General features: G+C 47.5%; 1 protein-coding gene across 1 annotated transcript in view; it reads left to right on the forward strand.

The window, feature by feature from the left end:
- hgh1 (HGH1 homolog (S. cerevisiae)) overlaps positions 1-22,253 on the forward strand; it is a 50,067-nt gene that overhangs the window by 25,571 nt on the left and 2,243 nt on the right. Inside the window, exon 9 of the mRNA XM_072440106.1 lies at positions 19,781-19,977. Coding sequence (XP_072296207.1) covers positions 19,781-19,939 — 159 coding nt within the window. The 3' untranslated portion in view covers positions 19,940-19,977. The remainder of the gene's footprint in view (positions 1-19,780; positions 19,978-22,253) is intronic.

Here is a 22,253-nt window from a genome sequence, read left to right on the forward strand (position 1 = left end):
CCACAGAGCAGCTTTAAGGTTCCACAGAGAGCAGCTTTAAGGTTCCACAGAGAGCAGCTTTAAGGTTCCACAGAGAGCAGCTTAAAGGTTCCACAGAGCAGCTTAAAGGTTCCACAGAGCAGCTTTAAGCTTCCACAGAGCAGCTTTAAGGTTCCACAGAGCAGCTTAAAGGTTCCACAGAGCAGCTTTAAGGTTCCACAGAGCAGCTTTAAGGTTCCACAGAGCAGCTTTAAGGTTCCACAGAGAGCAGCTTTAAGGTTCCACAGAGAGCAGCTTTAAGGTTCCACAGAGAGCAGCTTTAAGGTTCCACAGAGAGCAGCTTTAAGGTTCCACAGAGAGCAGCTTTAAGGTTCCACAGAGAGCAGCTTTAAGGTTCCACAGAGCAGCTTTAAGGTTCCACAGAGAGCAGCTTTAAGGTTCCACAGAGAGCAGCTTTAAGGTTCCACAGAGAGCAGCTTTAAGGTTCCCCAGAGAGAAGCTTTAAGGTTCCCCAGAGAGAAGCTTTAAGGTTCCCCAGAGAGAAGCTTTAAGGTTCCCCAGAGAGAAGCTTTAAGGTTCCACAGAGAGCAGCTTTAAGGTTCCACTGAGCAGCTTTAAGGTTCCACAGGTTCCACAGAGCAGCTTTAAGGTTCCACAGAGAGCAGCTTTAAGGTTCCACAGAGCAGCTGTAAGGTTCCACAGAGCAGCTGTAAGGTTCCACAGAGAGCAGCTTTAAGGTTCCACAGAGAGCAGCTTTAAGGTTCCACAGAGAGCAGCTTTAAGGTTCCACAGAGCAGCTTTAAGGTTCCACAGAGAGCAGCTTTAAGGTTCCACAGAGAGCAGCTTAAGGTTCCACAGAGAGCAGCTTAAGGTTCCACAGAGAGCAGCTTAAGGTTCCACAGAGAGCAGCTTAAGGTTCCACAGAGAGCAGCTTAAGGTCCCACAGAGAGCAGCTTTAAGGTTCCACAGAGAGCAGCTTTAAGGTTCCACAGAGAGCAGCTTTACGGTTCCACAGAGAGCAGCTTTACGGTTCCACAGAGAGCAGCTTTACGGTTCCACAGAGAGCAGCTTTACGGTTCCACAGAGAGCAGCTTTAAGGTTCCACAGAGAGCAGCTTTAAGGTTCCACAGAGAAGCTTTAAGGTTCCACAGAGAGCAGATTTAAGGTTCCACAGAGAGGAGCTTTAAGGTTCCACAGAGAGCAGCTTTAAGGTTCCACAGAGAGCAGCTTTAAGGTTCCCCAGATCAGCTTTAAGGTTCCCCAGAGAGAAGCTTTAAGGTTCCCCAGAGAGAAGCTTTAAGGTTCCCCAGAGAGCAGCTTTAAGGTTCCCCAGAGAGCAGCTTTAAGGTTCCACAGAGAGCAGCTTTAAGGTTCCACAGAGAGCAGCTTTAAGGTTCCACAGAGAGCAGCTTTAAGGTTCCCCAGATCAGCTTTAAGGTTCCCCAGAGAGAAGCTTTAAGGTTCCCCAGAGAGAAGCTTTAAGGTTCCCCAGAGAGAAGCTTTAAGGTTCCCCAGAGAGAAGCTTTAAGGTTCCACAGAGAGCAGCTTTAAGGTTCCACTGAGCAGCTTTAAGGTTCCACAGGTTCCACAGAGCAGCTTTAAGGTTCCACAGAGAGCAGCTTTAAGGTTCCACAGAGCAGCTGTAAGGTTCCACAGAGCAGCTGTAAGGTTCCACAGAGCAGCTTTAAGGTTCCACAGAGAGCAGATTTAAGGTTCCACAGAGAGCAGCTTTAAGGTTCCACAGAGAGCAGCTTTAAGGTTCCACAGAGCAGCTTTAAGGTTCCACAGAGCAGCTTTAAGGTTCCACAGAGCAGCTTAAAGGTTCCACAGAGCAGCTTTAAGGTTCCACAGAGCAGCTTTAAGGTTCCACAGAGAGCAGCTTTAAGGTTCCACAGAGAGCAGCTTTAAGGTTCCACAGAGCAGCTTTAAGGTTCCACAGAGCAGCTTTAAGGTTCCACAGAGAGCAGCTTTAAGGTTCCACAGAGAGCAGCTTTAAGGTTCCACAGAGAGCAGCTTTAAGGTTCCACAGAGAGCAGCTTTAAGGTTCCACAGAGAGCAGCTTTAAGGTTCCACAGAGAGCAGCTTTAAGGTTCCACAGAGAGCAGCTTAAGGTTCCACAGAGAGCAGCTTAAGGTTCCACAGAGAGCAGCTTAAGGTTCCACAGAGCAGCTTAAGGTTCCACAGAGCAGCTTTAAGGTTCCACAGAGAGCAGCTTTAAGGTTCCACAGAGAGCAGCTTAAGGTTCCACAGAGAGCAGCTTAAGGTTCCACAGAGCAGCTTTAAGGTTCCACAGAGCAGCTTTAAGGTTCCACAGAGCAGCTTAAAGGTTCCACAGAGAGCAGCTTTAAGGTTCCACAGAGAGCAGCTTTAAGGTTCCACAGAGAGCAGCTTTAAGGTTCCACAGAGAGCAGCTTTAAGGTTCCACAGAGAGCAGCTTTAAGGTTCCACAGAGAGCAGCTTTAAGGTTCCACAGAGAGCAGCTTTAAGGTTCCACAGAGAGCAGCTTTAAGGTTCCACAGAGAGCAGCTTTAAGGTTCCACAGAGCAATTTTAAGGTTCCACAGAGCAGCTTTAAGGTTCCACAGAGCAGCTTTAAGGTTCCACAGAGAGCAGCTTTAAGGTTCCACAGAGAGCAGCTTTAAGGTTCCACAGAGAGCAGCTTAAAGGTTCCACAGAGCAGCTTAAAGGTTCCACAGAGCAGCTTTAAGCTTCCACAGAGCAGCTTTAAGGTTCCACAGAGCAGCTTAAAGGTTCCACAGAGCAGCTTTAAGGTTCCACAGAGCAGCTTTAAGGTTCCACAGAGCAGCTTTAAGGTTCCACAGAGAGCAGCTTTAAGGTTCCACAGAGAGCAGCTTTAAGGTTCCACAGAGAGCAGCTTTAAGGTTCCACAGAGAGCAGCTTTAAGGTTCCACAGAGAGCAGCTTTAAGGTTCCACAGAGCAGCTTTAAGGTTCCACAGAGCAGCTTTAAGGTTCCACAGAGAGCAGCTTTAAGGTTCCACAGAGAGCAGCTTTAAGGTTCCACAGAGAGCAGCTTTAAGGTTCCACAGAGAGCAGCTTTAAGGTTCCACAGAGCAGCTTTAAGGTTCCACAGAGAGCAGCTTTAAGGTTCCACAAAGAGCAGCTTTAAGGTTCCACAGAGCAGCTTTAAGGTTCCACAGAGCAGCTTTAAGGTTCCACAGAGAGCAGCTTTAAGGTTCCACAGAGCAGCTTTAAGGTTCCACAGAGCAGCTTTAAGGTTCCACAGAGCAGCTTTAAGGTTCCACAGAGCAGCTTTAAGGTTCCACAGAGAGCAGCTTTAAGGTTCCACAGAGCAGCTTTAAGGTTCCACAGATCAGCTTTAAGGTTCCCCAGAGAGCAGCTTTAAGGTTCCACAGAGAGCAGCTTTAAGGTTCCACAGAGAGCAGCTTTAAGGTTCCACAGAGAGCAGCTTTACGGTTCCACAGAGAGCAGCTTTACGGTTCCACAGAGAGCAGCTTTAAGGTTCCACAGAGAGCAGCTTTAAGGTTCCACAGAGAAGCTTTAAGGTTCCACAGAGAAGCTTTAAGGTTCCACAGAGAGCAGATTTAAGGTTCCACAGAGAGCAGCTTTAAGGTTCCACAGAGAGCAGCTTTAAGGTTCCACAGAGAGCAGCTTTAAGGTTCCCCAGATCAGCTTTAAGGTTCCCCAGAGAGAAGCTTTAAGGTTCCCCAGAGAGCAGCTTTAAGGTTCCACAGAGAGCAGCTTTAAGGTTCCACAGAGAGCAGCTTTAAGGTTCCACAGAGAGCAGCTTTAAGGTTCCACAGAGAGCAGCTTTAAGGTTCCACAGAGAGCAGCTTTAAGGTTCCACAGAGAGCAGCTTTAAGGTTCCACAGAGAGCAGCTTTAAGGTTCCACAGAGAGCAGCTTTAAGGTTCCACAGAGAGCAGCTTTAAGGTTCCACAGAGAGCAGCTTTAAGGTTCCCCAGAGAGAAGCTTTAAGGTTCCCCAGAGAGAAGCTTTAAGGTTCCCCAGAGAGAAGCTTTAAGGTTCCCCAGAGAGAAGCTTTAAGGTTCCACAGAGAGCAGCTTTAAGGTTCTACTGAGCAGCTTTAAGGTTCCACAGGTTCCACAGAGCAGCTTTAAGGTTCCACAGAGAGCAGCTTTAAGGTTCCACAGAGCAGCTGTAAGGTTCCACAGAGCAGCTGTAAGGTTCCACAGAGCAGCTTTAAGGTTCCACAGAGAGCAGATTTAAGGTTCCACAGAGAGCAGCTTTAAGGTTCCACAGAGAGCAGCTTTAAGGTTCCACAGAGCAGCTTTAAGGTTCCACAGAGCAGCTTTAAGGTTCCACAGAGCAGCTTAAAGGTTCCACAGAGCAGCTTAAAGGTTCCACAGAGCAGCTTAAAGGTTCCACAGAGCAGCTTTAAGGTTCCACAGAGCAGCTTTAAGGTTCCACAGAGCAGCTTTAAGGTTCCACAGAGAGCAGCTTTAAGGTTCCACAGAGAGCAGCTTTAAGGTTCCACAGAGAGCAGCTTTAAGGTTCCACAGAGAGCAGCTTTAAGGTTCCACAGAGAGCAGCTTTAAGGTTCCACAGAGAGCAGCTTTAAGGTTCCACAGAGAGCAGCTTTAAGGTTCCACAGAGAGCAGCTTTAAGGTTCCACAGAGAGCAGCTTTAAGGTTCCACAGAGAGCAGCTTTAAGGTTCCACAGAGAGCAGCTTTAAGGTTCCACAGAGAGCAGCTTTAAGGTTCCACAGAGAGCAGCTTAAGGTTCCACAGAGAGCAGCTTAAGGTTCCACAGAGAGCAGCTTAAGGTTCCACAGAGAGCAGCTTAAGGTTCCACAGAGAGCAGCTTAAGGTTCCACAGAGAGCAGCTTAAGGTTCCACAGAGAGCAGCTTTAAGGTTCCACAGAGCAGCTTTAAGGTTCCACAGAGAGCAGCTTTAAGGTTCCACAGAGAGCAGCTTTAAGGTTCCACAGAGAGCAGCTTAAGGTTCCACAGAGAGCAGCTTAAGGTTCCACAGAGAGCAGCTTAAGGTTCCACAGAGAGCAGCTTAAGGTTCCACAGAGAGCAGCTTTAAGGTTCCACAGAGAGCAGCTTTAAGGTTCCACAGAGAGCAGCTTTAAGGTTCCACAGAGAGCAGCTTTACGGTTCCACAGAGAGCAGCTTTACGGTTCCACAGAGAGCAGCTTTACGGTTCCACAGAGAGCAGCTTTACGGTTCCACAGAGAGCAGCTTTAAGGTTCCACAGAGAGCAGCTTTAAGGTTCCACAGAGAAGCTTTAAGGTTCCACAGAGAGCAGATTTAAGGTTCCACAGAGAGGAGCTTTAAGGTTCCACAGAGAGCAGCTTTAAGGTTCCACAGAGAGCAGCTTTAAGGTTCCCCAGATCAGCTTTAAGGTTCCCCAGAGAGAAGCTTTAAGGTTCCCCAGAGAGAAGCTTTAAGGTTCCCCAGAGAGCAGCTTTAAGGTTCCCCAGAGAGCAGCTTTAAGGTTCCCCAGAGAGCAGCTTTAAGGTTCCACAGAGAGCAGCTTTAAGGTTCCACAGAGAGCAGCTTTAAGGTTCCACAGAGAGCAGCTTTAAGGTTCCCCAGATCAGCTTTAAGGTTCCCCAGAGAGAAGCTTTAAGGTTCCCCAGAGAGAAGCTTTAAGGTTCCCCAGAGAGAAGCTTTAAGGTTCCCCAGAGAGAAGCTTTAAGGTTCCACAGAGAGCAGCTTTAAGGTTCCACTGAGCAGCTTTAAGGTTCCACAGGTTCCACAGAGCAGCTTTAAGGTTCCACAGAGAGCAGCTTTAAGGTTCCACAGAGCAGCTGTAAGGTTCCACAGAGCAGCTGTAAGGTTCCACAGAGCAGCTTTAAGGTTCCACAGAGAGCAGATTTAAGGTTCCACAGAGAGCAGCTTTAAGGTTCCACAGAGAGCAGCTTTAAGGTTCCACAGAGCAGCTTTAAGGTTCCACAGAGCAGCTTTAAGGTTCCACAGAGCAGCTTAAAGGTTCCACAGAGCAGCTTTAAGGTTCCACAGAGCAGCTTTAAGGTTCCACAGAGAGCAGCTTTAAGGTTCCACAGAGAGCAGCTTTAAGGTTCCACAGAGCAGCTTTAAGGTTCCACAGAGAGCAGCTTTAAGGTTCCACAGAGCAGCTTTAAGGTTCCACAGAGAGCAGCTTTAAGGTTCCACAGAGAGCAGCTTTAAGGTTCCACAGAGAGCAGCTTTAAGGTTCCACAGAGAGCAGCTTTAAGGTTCCACAGAGAGCAGCTTTAAGGTTCCACAGAGAGCAGCTTTAAGGTTCCACAGAGAGCAGCTTAAGGTTCCACAGAGAGCAGCTTAAGGTTCCACAGAGAGCAGCTTAAGGTTCCACAGAGCAGCTTAAGGTTCCACAGAGCAGCTTTAAGGTTCCACAGAGAGCAGCTTTAAGGTTCCACAGAGAGCAGCTTAAGGTTCCACAGAGAGCAGCTTAAGGTTCCACAGAGCAGCTTTAAGGTTCCACAGAGCAGCTTTAAGGTTCCACAGAGCAGCTTAAAGGTTCCACAGAGAGCAGCTTTAAGGTTCCACAGAGAGCAGCTTTAAGGTTCCACAGAGAGCAGCTTTAAGGTTCCACAGAGAGCAGCTTTAAGGTTCCACAGAGAGCAGCTTTAAGGTTCCACAGAGAGCAGCTTTAAGGTTCCACAGAGAGCAGCTTTAAGGTTCCACAGAGAGCAGCTTTAAGGTTCCACAGAGAGCAGCTTTAAGGTTCCACAGAGAGCAGCTTTAAGGTTCCACAGAGAGCAGCTTTAAGGTTCCACAGAGCAGCTTTAAGGTTCCACAGAGCAGCTTTAAGGTTCCACAGAGAGCAGCTTTAAGGTTCCACAGAGAGCAGCTTTAAGGTTCCACAGAGAGCAGCTTTAAGGTTCCACAGAGAGCAGCTTTAAGGTTCCACAGAGCAGCTTTAAGGTTCCACAGAGAGCAGCTTTAAGGTTCCACAAAGAGCAGCTTTAAGGTTCCACAGAGCAGCTTTAAGGTTCCACAGAGCAGCTTTAAGGTTCCACAGAGAGCAGCTTTAAGGTTCCACAGAGCAGCTTTAAGGTTCCACAGAGCAGCTTTAAGGTTCCACAGAGCAGCTTTAAGGTTCCACAGAGCAGCTTTAAGGTTCCACAGAGAGCAGCTTTAAGGTTCCACAGAGCAGCTTTAAGGTTCCACAGATCAGCTTTAAGGTTCCCCAGAGAGCAGCTTTAAGGTTCCACAGAGAGCAGCTTTAAGGTTCCACAGAGAGCAGCTTTAAGGTTCCACAGAGAGCAGCTTTACGGTTCCACAGAGAGCAGCTTTACGGTTCCACAGAGAGCAGCTTTAAGGTTCCACAGAGAGCAGCTTTAAGGTTCCACAGAGAAGCTTTAAGGTTCCACAGAGAAGCTTTAAGGTTCCACAGAGAGCAGATTTAAGGTTCCACAGAGAGCAGCTTTAAGGTTCCACAGAGAGCAGCTTTAAGGTTCCACAGAGAGCAGCTTTAAGGTTCCCCAGATCAGCTTTAAGGTTCCCCAGAGAGAAGCTTTAAGGTTCCCCAGAGAGCAGCTTTAAGGTTCCACAGAGAGCAGCTTTAAGGTTCCACAGAGAGCAGCTTTAAGGTTCCACAGAGAGCAGCTTTAAGGTTCCACAGAGAGCAGCTTTAAGGTTCCACAGAGAGCAGCTTTAAGGTTCCACAGAGAGCAGCTTTAAGGTTCCACAGAGAGCAGCTTTAAGGTTCCACAGAGAGCAGCTTTAAGGTTCCACAGAGAGCAGCTTTAAGGTTCCACAGAGAGCAGCTTTAAGGTTCCCCAGAGAGAAGCTTTAAGGTTCCCCAGAGAGAAGCTTTAAGGTTCCCCAGAGAGAAGCTTTAAGGTTCCCCAGAGAGAAGCTTTAAGGTTCCACAGAGAGCAGCTTTAAGGTTCTACTGAGCAGCTTTAAGGTTCCACAGGTTCCACAGAGCAGCTTTAAGGTTCCACAGAGAGCAGCTTTAAGGTTCCACAGAGCAGCTGTAAGGTTCCACAGAGCAGCTGTAAGGTTCCACAGAGCAGCTTTAAGGTTCCACAGAGAGCAGATTTAAGGTTCCACAGAGAGCAGCTTTAAGGTTCCACAGAGAGCAGCTTTAAGGTTCCACAGAGCAGCTTTAAGGTTCCACAGAGCAGCTTTAAGGTTCCACAGAGCAGCTTAAAGGTTCCACAGAGCAGCTTAAAGGTTCCACAGAGCAGCTTAAAGGTTCCACAGAGCAGCTTTAAGGTTCCACAGAGCAGCTTTAAGGTTCCACAGAGCAGCTTTAAGGTTCCACAGAGAGCAGCTTTAAGGTTCCACAGAGAGCAGCTTTAAGGTTCCACAGAGAGCAGCTTTAAGGTTCCACAGAGAGCAGCTTTAAGGTTCCACAGAGAGCAGCTTTAAGGTTCCACAGAGAGCAGCTTTAAGGTTCCACAGAGAGCAGCTTTAAGGTTCCACAGAGAGCAGCTTTAAGGTTCCACAGAGAGCAGCTTTAAGGTTCCACAGAGAGCAGCTTTAAGGTTCCACAGAGAGCAGCTTTAAGGTTCCACAGAGAGCAGCTTTAAGGTTCCACAGAGAGCAGCTTAAGGTTCCACAGAGAGCAGCTTAAGGTTCCACAGAGAGCAGCTTAAGGTTCCACAGAGAGCAGCTTAAGGTTCCACAGAGAGCAGCTTAAGGTTCCACAGAGAGCAGCTTAAGGTTCCACAGAGAGCAGCTTTAAGGTTCCACAGAGCAGCTTTAAGGTTCCACAGAGAGCAGCTTTAAGGTTCCACAGAGAGCAGCTTTAAGGTTCCACAGAGAGCAGCTTAAGGTTCCACAGAGAGCAGCTTAAGGTTCCACAGAGAGCAGCTTAAGGTTCCACAGAGAGCAGCTTAAGGTTCCACAGAGAGCAGCTTTAAGGTTCCACAGAGAGCAGCTTTAAGGTTCCACAGAGAGCAGCTTTAAGGTTCCACAGAGAGCAGCTTTACGGTTCCACAGAGAGCAGCTTTACGGTTCCACAGAGAGCAGCTTTACGGTTCCACAGAGAGCAGCTTTACGGTTCCACAGAGAGCAGCTTTAAGGTTCCACAGAGAGCAGCTTTAAGGTTCCACAGAGAAGCTTTAAGGTTCCACAGAGAGCAGATTTAAGGTTCCACAGAGAGGAGCTTTAAGGTTCCACAGAGAGCAGCTTTAAGGTTCCACAGAGAGCAGCTTTAAGGTTCCCCAGATCAGCTTTAAGGTTCCCCAGAGAGAAGCTTTAAGGTTCCCCAGAGAGAAGCTTTAAGGTTCCCCAGAGAGCAGCTTTAAGGTTCCCCAGAGAGCAGCTTTAAGGTTCCCCAGAGAGCAGCTTTAAGGTTCCACAGAGAGCAGCTTTAAGGTTCCACAGAGAGCAGCTTTAAGGTTCCACAGAGAGCAGCTTTAAGGTTCCCCAGATCAGCTTTAAGGTTCCCCAGAGAGAAGCTTTAAGGTTCCCCAGAGAGAAGCTTTAAGGTTCCCCAGAGAGAAGCTTTAAGGTTCCCCAGAGAGAAGCTTTAAGGTTCCACAGAGAGCAGCTTTAAGGTTCCACTGAGCAGCTTTAAGGTTCCACAGGTTCCACAGAGCAGCTTTAAGGTTCCACAGAGAGCAGCTTTAAGGTTCCACAGAGCAGCTGTAAGGTTCCACAGAGCAGCTGTAAGGTTCCACAGAGCAGCTTTAAGGTTCCACAGAGAGCAGATTTAAGGTTCCACAGAGAGCAGCTTTAAGGTTCCACAGAGAGCAGCTTTAAGGTTCCACAGAGCAGCTTTAAGGTTCCACAGAGCAGCTTTAAGGTTCCACAGAGCAGCTTAAAGGTTCCACAGAGCAGCTTTAAGGTTCCACAGAGCAGCTTTAAGGTTCCACAGAGAGCAGCTTTAAGGTTCCACAGAGAGCAGCTTTAAGGTTCCACAGAGCAGCTTTAAGGTTCCACAGAGAGCAGCTTTAAGGTTCCACAGAGCAGCTTTAAGGTTCCACAGAGAGCAGCTTTAAGGTTCCACAGAGAGCAGCTTTAAGGTTCCACAGAGAGCAGCTTTAAGGTTCCACAGAGAGCAGCTTTAAGGTTCCACAGAGAGCAGCTTTAAGGTTCCACAGAGAGCAGCTTTAAGGTTCCACAGAGAGCAGCTTAAGGTTCCACAGAGAGCAGCTTAAGGTTCCACAGAGAGCAGCTTAAGGTTCCACAGAGCAGCTTAAGGTTCCACAGAGCAGCTTTAAGGTTCCACAGAGAGCAGCTTTAAGGTTCCACAGAGAGCAGCTTAAGGTTCCACAGAGAGCAGCTTAAGGTTCCACAGAGCAGCTTTAAGGTTCCACAGAGCAGCTTTAAGGTTCCACAGAGCAGCTTAAAGGTTCCACAGAGAGCAGCTTTAAGGTTCCACAGAGAGCAGCTTTAAGGTTCCACAGAGAGCAGCTTTAAGGTTCCACAGAGAGCAGCTTTAAGGTTCCACAGAGAGCAGCTTTAAGGTTCCACAGAGAGCAGCTTTAAGGTTCCACAGAGAGCAGCTTTAAGGTTCCACAGAGAGCAGCTTTAAGGTTCCACAGAGAGCAGCTTTAAGGTTCCACAGAGAGCAGCTTTAAGGTTCCACAGAGCAATTTTAAGGTTCCACAGAGCAGCTTTAAGGTTCCACAGAGAGCAGCTTTAAGGTTCCACAGAGAGCAGCTTTAAGGTTCCACAGAGAGCAGCTTAAAGGTTCCACAGAGCAGCTTAAAGGTTCCACAGAGCAGCTTTAAGCTTCCACAGAGCAGCTTTAAGGTTCCACAGAGCAGCTTAAAGGTTCCACAGAGCAGCTTTAAGGTTCCACAGAGCAGCTTTAAGGTTCCACAGAGCAGCTTTAAGGTTCCACAGAGCAGCTTTAAGGTTCCACAGAGAGCAGCTTTAAGGTTCCACAGAGAGCAGCTTTAAGGTTCCACAGAGAGCAGCTTTAAGGTTCCACAGAGAGCAGCTTTAAGGTTCCACAGAGAGCAGCTTTAAGGTTCCACAGAGAGCAGCTTTAAGGTTCCACAGAGCAGCTTTAAGGTTCCACAGAGAGCAGCTTTAAGGTTCCACAGAGAGCAGCTTTAAGGTTCCCCAGATCAGCTTTAAGGTTCCCCAGAGAGAAGCTTTAAGGTTCCCCAGAGAGAAGCTTTAAGGTTCCCCAGAGAGAAGCTTTAAGGTTCCCCAGAGAGAAGCTTTAAGGTTCCACAGAGAGCAGCTTTAAGGTTCCACTGAGCAGCTTTAAGGTTCCACAGGTTCCACAGAGCAGCTTTAAGGTTCCACAGAGAGCAGCTTTAAGGTTCCACAGAGCAGCTGTAAGGTTCCACAGAGCAGCTGTAAGGTTCCACAGAGCAGCTTTAAGGTTCCACAGAGAGCAGATTTAAGGTTCCACAGAGAGCAGCTTTAAGGTTCCACAGAGAGCAGCTTTAAGGTTCCACAGAGCAGCTTTAAGGTTCCACAGAGCAGCTTTAAGGTTCCACAGAGCAGCTTAAAGGTTCCACAGAGCAGCTTAAAGGTTCCACAGAGCAGCTTTAAGGTTCCACAGAGCAGCTTTAAGGTTCCACAGAGCAGCTTTAAGGTTCCACAGAGAGCAGCTTTAAGGTTCCACAGAGAGCAGCTTTAAGGTTCCACAGAGAGCAGCTTTAAGGTTCCACAGAGAGCAGCTTTAAGGTTCCACAGAGAGCAGCTTTAAGGTTCCACAGAGAGCAGCTTTAAGGTTCCACAGAGAGCAGCTTTAAGGTTCCACAGAGAGCAGCTTTAAGGTTCCACAGAGAGCAGCTTTAAGGTTCCACAGAGAGCAGCTTTAAGGTTCCACAGAGAGCAGCTTTAAGGTTCCACAGAGAGCAGCTTTAAGGTTCCACAGAGAGCAGCTTTAAGGTTCCACAGAGAGCAGCTTTAAGGTTCCACAGAGAGCAGCTTTAAGGTTCCACAGAGAGCAGCTTAAGGTTCCACAGAGAGCAGCTTAAGGTTCCACAGAGAGCAGCTTAAGGTTCCACAGAGAGCAGCTTAAGGTTCCACAGAGAGCAGCTTAAGGTTCCACAGAGAGCAGCTTAAGGTTCCACAGAGAGCAGCTTAAGGTTCCACAGAGAGCAGCTTTAAGGTTCCACAGAGCAGCTTTAAGGTTCCACAGAGAGCAGCTTTAAGGTTCCACAGAGAGCAGCTTAAGGTTCCACAGAGAGCAGCTTAAGGTTCCACAGAGAGCAGCTTAAGGTTCCACAGAGAGCAGCTTTAAGGTTCCACAGAGCAGCTTTAAGGTTCCACAGAGCAGCTTTAAGGTTCCACAGAGCAGCTTAAAGGTTCCACAGAGCAGCTTTAAGGTTCCACAGAGCAGCTTTAAGGTTCCACAGAGAGCAGCTTTAAGGTTCCACAGAGAGCAGCTTTAAGGTTCCACAGAGCAGCTTTAAGGTTCCACAGAGAGCAGCTTTAAGGTTCCACAGAGCAGCTTTAAGGTTCCACAGAGAGCAGCTTTAAGGTTCCACAGAGAGCAGCTTTAAGGTTCCACAGAGAGCAGCTTTAAGGTTCCACAGAGAGCAGCTTTAAGGTTCCACAGAGAGCAGCTTTAAGGTTCCACAGAGAGCAGCTTTAAGGTTCCACAGAGAGCAGCTTAAGGTTCCACAGAGAGCAGCTTAAGGTTCCACAGAGAGCAGCTTAAGGTTCCACAGAGCAGCTTAAGGTTCCACAGAGCAGCTTTAAGGTTCCACAGAGAGCAGCTTAAGGTTCCACAGAGAGCAGCTTAAGGTTCCACAGAGAGCAGCTTAAGGTTCCACAGAGCAGCTTTAAGGTTCCACAGAGCAGCTTTAAGGTTCCACAGAGCAGCTTAAAGGTTCCACAGAGAGCAGCTTTAAGGTTCCACAGAGAGCAGCTTTAAGGTTCCACAGAGAGCAGCTTTAAGGTTCCACAGAGAGCAGCTTTAAGGTTCCACAGAGAGCAGCTTTAAGGTTCCACAGAGAGCAGCTTTAAGGTTCCACAGAGAGCAGCTTTAAGGTTCCACAGAGAGCAGCTTTAAGGTTCCACAGAGAGCAGCTTTAAGGTTCCACAGAGAGCAGCTTTAAGGTTCCACAGAGCAATTTTAAGGTTCCACAGAGCAGCTTTAAGGTTCCACAGAGAGCAGCTTTAAGGTTCCACAGAGAGCAGCTTTAAGGTTCCACAGAGAGCAGCTTAAAGGTTCCACAGAGCAGCTTAAAGGTTCCACAGAGCAGCTTTAAGCTTCCACAGAGCAGCTTTAAGGTTCCACAGAGCAGCTTAAAGGTTCCACAGAGCAGCTTTAAGGTTCCACAGAGCAGCTTTAAGGTTCCACAGAGCAGCTTTAAGGTTCCACAGAGCAGCTTTAAGGTTCCACAGAGAGCAGCTTTAAGGTTCCACAGAGAGCAGCTTTAAGGTTCCACAGAGAGCAGCTTTAAGGTTCCACAGAGAGCAGCTTTAAGGTTCCACAGAGAGCAGCTTTAAGGTTCCACAGAGAGCAGCTTTAAGGTTCCACAGAGCAGCTTTAAGGTTCCACAGAGAGCAGCTTTAAGGTTCCACAGAGAGCAGCTTTAAGGTTCCCCAGATCAGCTTTAAGGTTCCCCAGAGAGAAGCTTTAAGGTTCCCCAGAGAGAAGCTTTAAGGTTCCCCAGAGAGAAGCTTTAAGGTTCCCCAGAGAGAAGCTTTAAGGTTCCACAGAGAGCAGCTTTAAGGTTCCACTGAGCAGCTTTAAGGTTCCACAGGTTCCACAGAGCAGCTTTAAGGTTCCACAGAGAGCAGCTTTAAGGTTCCACAGAGCAGCTGTAAGGTTCCACAGAGCAGCTGTAAGGTTCCACAGAGCAGCTTTAAGGTTCCACAGAGAGCAGATTTAAGGTTCCACAGAGAGCAGCTTTAAGGTTCCACAGAGAGCAGCTTTAAGGTTCCACAGAGCAGCTTTAAGGTTCCACAGAGCAGCTTTAAGGTTCCACAGAGCAGCTTAAAGGTTCCACAGAGCAGCTTAAAGGTTCCACAGAGCAGCTTAAAGGTTCCACAGAGCAGCTTTAAGGTTCCACAGAGCAGCTTTAAGGTTCCACAGAGAGCAGCTTTAAGGTTCCACAGAGAGCAGCTTTAAGGTTCCACAGAGAGCAGCTTTAAGGTTCCACAGAGAGCAGCTTTAAGGTTCCACAGAGAGCAGCTTTAAGGTTCCACAGAGAGCAGCTTTAAGGTTCCACAGAGAGCAGCTTTAAGGTTCCACAGAGAGCAGCTTTAAGGTTCCACAGAGAGCAGCTTTAAGGTTCCACAGAGAGCAGCTTTAAGGTTCCACAGAGAGCAGCTTTAAGGTTCCACAGAGAGCAGCTTTAAGGTTCCACAGAGAGCAGCTTTAAGGTTCCACAGAGAGCAGCTTTAAGGTGAGCAGCTTAAGGTTCCACAGAGAGCAGCTTTAAGGTTCCACAGAGCAGCTTTAAGGTTCCACAGAGAGCAGCTTTAAGGTTCCACAGAGAGCAGCTTAAGGTTCCACAGAGAGCAGCTTAAGGTTCCACAGAGAGCAGCTTAAGGTTCCACAGAGAGCAGCTTAAGGTTCCACAGAGAGCAGCTTAAGGTTCCACAGAGAGCAGCTTAAGGTTCCACAGAGAGCAGCTTAAGGTCCCACAGAGAGCAGCTTTAAGGTTCCACAGAGAGCAGCTTTAAGGTTCCACAGAGAGCAGCTTTACGGTTCCACAGAGAGCAGCTTTACGGTTCCACAGAGAGCAGCTTTACGGTTCCACAGAGAGCAGCTTTACGGTTCCACAGAGAGCAGCTTTAAGGTTCCACAGAGAGCAGCTTTAAGGTTCCACAGAGAAGCTTTAAGGTTCCACAGAGAGCAGATTTAAGGTTCCACAGAGAGGAGCTTTAAGGTTCCACAGAGAGCAGCTTTAAGGTTCCACAGAGAGCAGCTTTAAGGTTCCCCAGATCAGCTTTAAGGTTCCCCAGAGAGAAGCTTTAAGGTTCCCCAGAGAGAAGCTTTAAGGTTCCCCAGAGAGCAGCTTTAAGGTTCCCCAGAGAGCAGCTTTAAGGTTCCACAGAGAGCAGCTTTAAGGTTCCACAGAGAGCAGCTTTAAGGTTCCACAGAGAGCAGCTTTAAGGTTCCCCAGATCAGCTTTAAGGTTCCCCAGAGAGAAGCTTTAAGGTTCCCCAGAGAGAAGCTTTAAGGTTCCCCAGAGAGAAGCTTTAAGGTTCCCCAGAGAGAAGCTTTAAGGTTCCACAGAGAGCAGCTTTAAGGTTCCACTGAGCAGCTTTAAGGTTCCACAGGTTCCACAGAGCAGCTTTAAGGTTCCACAGAGAGCAGCTTTAAGGTTCCACAGAGCAGCTTTAAGGTTCCACAGAGCAGCTGTAAGGTTCCACAGAGCAGCTTTAAGGTTCCACAGAGAGCAGATTTAAGGTTCCACAGAGAGCAGCTTTAAGGTTCCACAGAGAGCAGCTTTAAGGTTCCACAGAGCAGCTTTAAGGTTCCACAGAGAGCAGCTTAAGGTTCCACAGAGCAGCTTAAGGTTCCACAGAGCAGCTTTAAGGTTCCACAGAGAGCAGCTTTAAGGTTCCACAGAGCAGCTTTAAGGTTCCACAGAGCAGCTTTAAGGTTCCACAGAGCAGCTTTAAGGTTCCACAGAGCAGCTTTAAGGTTCCACAGAGAGCAGCTTTAAGGTTCCACAGAGAGCAGCTTTAAGGTTCCACAGAGAGCAGCTTTAAGGTTCCACAGAGAGCAGCTTTAAGGTTCCACAGAGAGCAGCTTTAAGGTTCCACAGAGAGCAGCTTTAAGGTTCCACAGAGCAGCTTTAAGGTTCCACAGAGCAGCTTTAAGGTTCCACAGAGCAGCTTTAAGGTTCCACAGAGAGCAGCTTTAAGGTTCCACAGAGAGCAGCTTTAAGGTTCCACAGAGAGCAGCTTTAAGGTTCCACAGAGAGCAGCTTTAAGGTTCCACAGAGCAGCTTTAAGGTTCCACAGAGAGCAGCTTTAAGGTTCCACAAAGAGCAGCTTTAAGGTTCCACAGAGCAGCTTTAAGGTTCCACAGAGCAGCTTTAAGGTTCCACAGAGAGCAGCTTTAAGGTTCCACAGAGCAGCTTTAAGGTTCCACAGAGCAGCTTTAAGGTTCCACAGAGCAGCTTTAAGGTTCCACAGAGCAGCTTTAAGGTTCCACAGAGAGCAGCTTTAAGGTTCCACAGAGCAGCTTTAAGGTTCCACAGATCAGCTTTAAGGTTCCCCAGAGAGCAGCTTTAAGGTTCCACAGAGAGCAGCTTTAAGGTTCCACAGAGAGCAGCTTTAAGGTTCCACAGAGAGCAGCTTTACGGTTCCACAGAGAGCAGCTTTACGGTTCCACAGAGAGCAGCTTTAAGGTTCCACAGAGAGCAGCTTTAAGGTTCCACAGAGAAGCTTTAAGGTTCCACAGAGAGCAGATTTAAGGTTCCACAGAGAGCAGCTTTAAGGTTCCACAGAGAGCAGCTTTAAGGTTCCACAGAGAGCAGCTTTAAGGTTCCCCAGATCAGCTTTAAGGTTCCCCAGAGAAAAGCTTTAAGGTTCCCCAGAGAGCAGCTTTAAGGTTCCACAGAGAGCAGCTTTAAGGTTCCACAGAGAGCAGCTTTAAGGTTCCACAGAGAGCAGCTTTAAGGTTCCACAGAGAGCAGCTTTAAGGTTCCCCAGATCAGCTTTAAGGTTCCCCAGAGAGAAGCTTTAAGGTTCCCCAGAGAGAAGCTTTAAGGTTCCACAGAGAGCAGCTTTAAGGTTCCACTGAGCAGCTTTAAGGTTCCACAGGTTCCACAGAGCAGCTTTAAGGTTCCACAGAGAGCAGCTTTAAGGTTCCACAGAGCAGCTGTAAGGTTCCACAGAGCAGCTGTAAGGTTCCACAGAGCAGCTTTAAGGTTCCACAGAGAGCAGATTTAAGGTTCCACAGAGAGCAGCTTTAAGGTTCCACAGAGAGCAGCTTTAAGGTTCCACAGAGCAGCTTTAAGGTTCCACAGAGCAGCTTTAAGGTTCCACAGAGCAGCTTAAAGGTTCCACAGAGCAGCTTTAAGGTTCCACAGAGCAGCTTTAAGGTTCCACAGAGCAGCTTTAAGGTTCCACAGAGAGCAGCTTTAAGGTTCCACAGAGCAGCTTTAAGGTTCCACAGAGAGCAGCTTTAAGGTTCCACAGAGAGCAGCTTTAAGGTTCCACAGAGCAGCTTTAAGGTTCCACAGAGAGCAGCTTTAAGGTTCCACAGAGAGCAGCTTTAAGGTTCCACAGAGAGCAGCTTTAAGGTTCCACAGAGAGCAGCTTTAAGGTTCCACAGAGAGCAGCTTTAAGGTTCCACAGAGAGCAGCTTTAAGGTTCCACAGAGAGCAGCTTTAAGGTTCCACAGAGAGCAGCTTTAAGGTTCCACAGAGAGCAGCTTAAGGTTCCACAGAGAGCAGCTTAAGGTTCCACAGAGAGCAGCTTAAGGTTCCACAGAGCAGCTTAAGGTTCCACAGAGCAGCTTTAAGGTTCCACAGAGAGCAGCTTAAGGTTCCACAGAGCAGCTTAAAGGTTCCACAGAGCAGCTTAAAGGTTCCACAGAGCAGCTTTAAGGTTCCACAGAGCAGCTTTAAGGTTCCACAGAGAGCAGCTTTAAGGTTCCACAGAGAGCAGCTTTAAGGTTCCACAGAGCAGCTTTAAGGTTCCACAGAGAGCAGCTTTAAGGTTCCACAGAGAGCAGCTTTAAGGTTCCACAGAGAGCAGCTTTAAGGTTCCACAGAGAGCAGCTTTAAGGTTCCACAGAGAGCAGCTTTAAGGTTCCACAGAGAGCAGCTTTAAGGTTCCACAGAGCAATTTTAAGGTTCCACAGAGCAGCTTTAAGGTTCCACAGAGAGCAGCTTTAAGGTTCCACAGAGAGCAGCTTTAAGGTTCCACAGAGCAGCTTTAAGGTTCCACAGAGCAGCTTTAAGGTTCCACAGAGCAGCTTTAAGGTTCCACAGAGCAGCTTAAAGGTTCCACAGAGCAGCTTTAAGGTTCCACAGAGCAGCTTTAAGGTTCCACAGAGCAGCTTTAAGGTTCCACAGAGAGCAGCTTTAAGGTTCCACAGAGAGCAGCTTTAAGGTTCCACAGAGAGCAGCTTTAAGGTTCCACAGAGAGCAGCTTTAAGGTTCCACAGAGAGCAGCTTTAAGGTTCCACAGAGCAGCTTTAAGGTTCCACAGAGCAGCTTTAAGGTTCCACAGAGAGCAGCTTTAAGGTTCCACAGAGAGCAGCTTTAAGGTTCCACAGAGAGCAGCTTTAAGGTTCCACAGAGAGCAGCTTTAAGGTTCCACAGAGCAGCTTTAAGGTTCCACAGAGAGCAGCTTTAAGGTTCCACAAAGAGCAGCTTTAAGGTTCCACAGAGCAGCTTTAAGGTTCCACAGAGCAGCTTTAAGGTTCCACAGAGAGCAGCTTTAAGGTTCCACAGAGCAGCTTTAAGGTTCCACAGAGCAGCTTTAAGGTTCCACAGAGCAGCTTTAAGGTTCCACAGAGAGCAGCTTTAAGGTTCCACAGAGCAGCTTTAAGGTTCCACAGAGCAGATTTAAGGTTCCACAGAGCAGCTTTAAGGTTCCACAGAGAGCAGCTTTAAGGTTCCACAGAGCAGCTTTAAGATTCCACAGAGCAGCTTTAAGGTTCCACAGAGCAATTTTAAGGTTCCACAGAGCAGCTTTAAGGTTCCACATAGCAGCTTTAAGGTTCAACAGAGAGCAGCTTTAAGGTTCCACAGAGCAGCTTTAAGGTTCCACAGAGCAGTTTTAAGGTTCCACAGAGCAGTTTTAAGGTTCCACAGAGAGCAGCTTTAAGGTTCTACAGAGCAGCTTTAAGGTTCCACAGAGAGCAGTTTTAAGGTTCCACAGAGAGCAGCTTTAAGGTTCTACAGAGCAGCTTTAAGGTTCCACAGAGAGCAGCTTTAAGGTTCCACAGAGAGCAGCTTTAAGGTTCCACAGAGAGCAGCTTTAAGGTTCCACAGAGCAGCTTTAAGGTTTCACAGAGCAGCTTTAAGGTTCCACAGAGAGCAGCTTTAAGGTTCCACAGAGAGCAGCTTTAAGGTTCCACAGAGCAGCTGTAAGGTTCCACAGAGCAGCTGTAAGGTTCCACAGAGAGCAGCTTTAAGGTTCCACAGAGAGCAGCTTTAAGGTTCTACAGAGAGCAGCTTTAAGGTTCCACAGAGAGCAGCTTTAAGGTTCTACAGAGCAGCTTTAAGGTTCCACAGAGAGCAGCTTTAAGGTTCCACAGAGAGCAGTTTTAAGGTTCCACAGAGCAGCTTTAAGGTTCCACAGAGATTAGCTTTAAGGTTCTACAGAGCAGCTTTAAGGTTCCACAGAGCAGCTTTAAGGTTTCACAGAGAGCAGCTTTAAGGTTCTACAGAGCAGCTTTAAGGTTTCACAGAGAGCAGCTTTAAGGTTCCACAGAGCAGTTTAAGGTTCCACAGAGCAGCTTAAGGTTCCACAGAGCAGCTTTAAGATTCCACAGAGCAGCTTTAAGGTTCCACAGAGCAGCTTTAAGGTTCCACAGAGCAGCTTTAAGGTTCCACAGAGAGCAGCTTTAAGGTTCCACAGAGAGCATTTTTAAGGTTCTACAGAGCAGCTTTAAGGTTCCACAGAGCAGCTTTAAGGTTCCACAGAGCAGCTTTAAGGTTCCACAGAGAGCAGCTTTAAGGTTCCACAGAGAGCAGCTTTAAGGTTCTACAGAGAGCAGCTTTAAGGTTCCACAGAGAGCAGCTTTAAGGTTCTACAGAGCAGCTTTAAGGTTCCACAGAGAGCAGCTTTAAGGTTCCACAGAGCAGTTTTAAGGTTCCACAGAGCAGCTTTAAGGTTCCACAGAGCAGCTTAAGGTTCCACAGAGCAGCTTTAAGGTTCCACAGAGAGCATTTTTAAGGTTCTACAGAGCAGCTTTAAGGTTCCACAGAGCAGCTTTAAGGTTCCACAGAGCAGCTTTAAGGTTCTACAGAGAGCAGCTGTAAGGTTCATTGTGTTTCCAGGTTCTGATCGGAGACGAGCCTCAGTCTGGAATGGAAAACCTGATGGAGGTTTCAATCCCAGAGGAAGTGGAGCAGAAACTGAAGGAAGCAGACGCCAAGGAACAAGAGGAACTAAACCAGGTCCAAACCGGGTCTGAACCAGGTCTAAACCAGGACTAAACCGGGTCTGAACCAGGACTAAACCAGGTCTGAACCAGGTCTAAACCAGGTCTGAACCAGGTCTGAACCAGGTCCAAACCAGGTCTAAACCAGGTCTAAACCAGGTCTAAACCAGGTCTAAACCAGGTCTAAACCAGGACTAAACCAGGTCTAAACCAGGACTAAACCAGGACTAAACCAGGACTAAACCAGGTCTAAACCAGGACTGAACCAGGTCTAAACCAGGTCACAAACAAGGACCAGGTCTAAGTTTTAGTTTTTGAACATTGAGACTTTTTACACACATTTGAATCAAATAAAAGTGTAAATCTGTGACTGAAGCTTCTGGAGAGAATATTTATGAATAAAGTGTTTTGTTGATGACATTTTGAGTTTTAATGATGTCACTGTGTTTGTTCTTAAAGGTCTTTGTGTTTTAGAGTCGGTTTAGTCCAAACTCATCATGATTCATATTAAATATCTAACTTCACTTGTTCAGGTCAAATGTAGAATTATTACAAACATTTCATCTGCAGAAAATGTCTTTATCATAATATTTTGGGTTATTTTGCAGAAAAGTCAAATGTTTGTTTTTTTTACTGCTCAAAATGTGAAAATCCTTCAAGAATAAAACATTTTTTAAACATTATTTTTATTGAATATATTTGCAGAACAAAACAATGAGCTTTAGAACTCTCAGGTCGCTCAACGTTAAAACTGGACTGAACAGGACCTGAACCAGGACTTCATTTGGTCCAGAACCCAGTGGAGAACCCAGTGGAGAACCCAGGAGAACCCAGGAGAACCCAGTGGAGAACCCAGGAGAACCCAGGAGAACCCAGTGGAGAACCCAGGAGAACCCAGTGGAGAACCCAGTGGAGAACCCAGTGGAGAACCCAGGAGAACCCAGGAGAACCCAGTGGAGAACCCAGTGGAGAACCCAGTGGAGAACCCAGGAGAACCCAGGAGAACCCAGTGGAGAACCCAGTGGAGAACCCAGTGGAGAACCCAGTGGAGAACCCAGTGGTTTGGGTTGTGCAGAGAGAACCTGAGGAGCTGAAATAACGTTATACCACATAATTAATTGTTGTTAATCGTTAATTGTATTTTAGAGACACAAACACAAACTGCACATATCATTTTCTTCATAAAAGTCAGTTATTTAACAAGCTCCTCCCACAGTCCAAAGATAAATGATGGTTCCAGTTCGAGCCGTGAGAAGGTTTAAATGGTTCTCTTGTTCTTATGTCAGTCCTGAGCATGGGTTCTGACGTCACACTGACGCTTCATCGCGCGTGGGAAACACGACGACCTCAAGTCTATTTTACACATTTACACACGTTTTATTCAACCGTTTATGGCTAAAGTTGTTATGACGCGGTTAAAGCCGGAATAACACTTCTGACAGCTTCAGTAAAGATCAAAAACCTTTTTCAAACCGCGATCATTCCTCAGACTTTGCGACGTCCGAGGCTCGTGAACGCGGCGCGGCACTTGACGCGTTTGACGCACAGACTTCAAAGAAAAAAACGCGTTGTGTAATTTTTGGGTTAAAGTTAAAGACGCAGAAGCAAGAGACTAAACCAGGACTAAACCAGGTCTGAAGCAGGACTAAACCAGCACTAAACCAGGTCTGAAGCAGGACTAAACCAGCACTAAACCAGGTCTGAAGCAGGACTAAACCAGGTCTAAACCAGGTCTGAAGCAGGACTAAACCAGGACTAAACCAGGACTAAACCAGGTCTGAAGCAGGACTAAACCAGGTCTAAACCAGGACTAAACCAGGTCTAAACCAGGTCTGAAGCAGGACTAAACCAGGTCTAAACCAGGACTAAACCAGGTCTAAACCAGGTCTAAACCAGGACTAAACCAGGACTAAACCAGCTCTGAAGCAGGACTAAACCAGCTCTAAACCAGCTCTAAACCAGCTCTAAACCAGGACTAAACCAGCTCTAAACCAGGACTAAACCAGCTCTAAACCAGGTCTAAACCAGGACTAAACCAGGACTAAACCAGCTCTAAACCAGGACTAAACCAGGACTAAACCAGGACTAAACCAGGTCTAAACCAGGACTAAACCAGCTCTAAACCAGGACTAAACCAGGACTAAACCAGGACTAAACCAGCTCTGAAGCAGGACTAAACCAGCTCTAAACCAGGTCTAAACCAGGACTAAACCAGGTCTAAACCAGGTCTAAACCTGGACTAAACCAGCTCTAAACCAGGACTAAACCAGGTCTAAACCAGGTCTGAACCAGGACTAAACCAGGTCTAAACCAGGACTAAACCAGGTCTAAACCAGGACTAAACCAGGACTAAACCAGCTCTAAACCAG

This window comes from Eucyclogobius newberryi, unplaced genomic scaffold (genome assembly GCF_026437365.1).
Source record: "Eucyclogobius newberryi isolate DKJ021-1_F unplaced genomic scaffold, fEucNew1.0.hap1 SCAF_11, whole genome shotgun sequence".
Taxonomy (NCBI): Eukaryota; Metazoa; Chordata; class Actinopteri; order Gobiiformes; family Gobiidae; genus Eucyclogobius; species Eucyclogobius newberryi.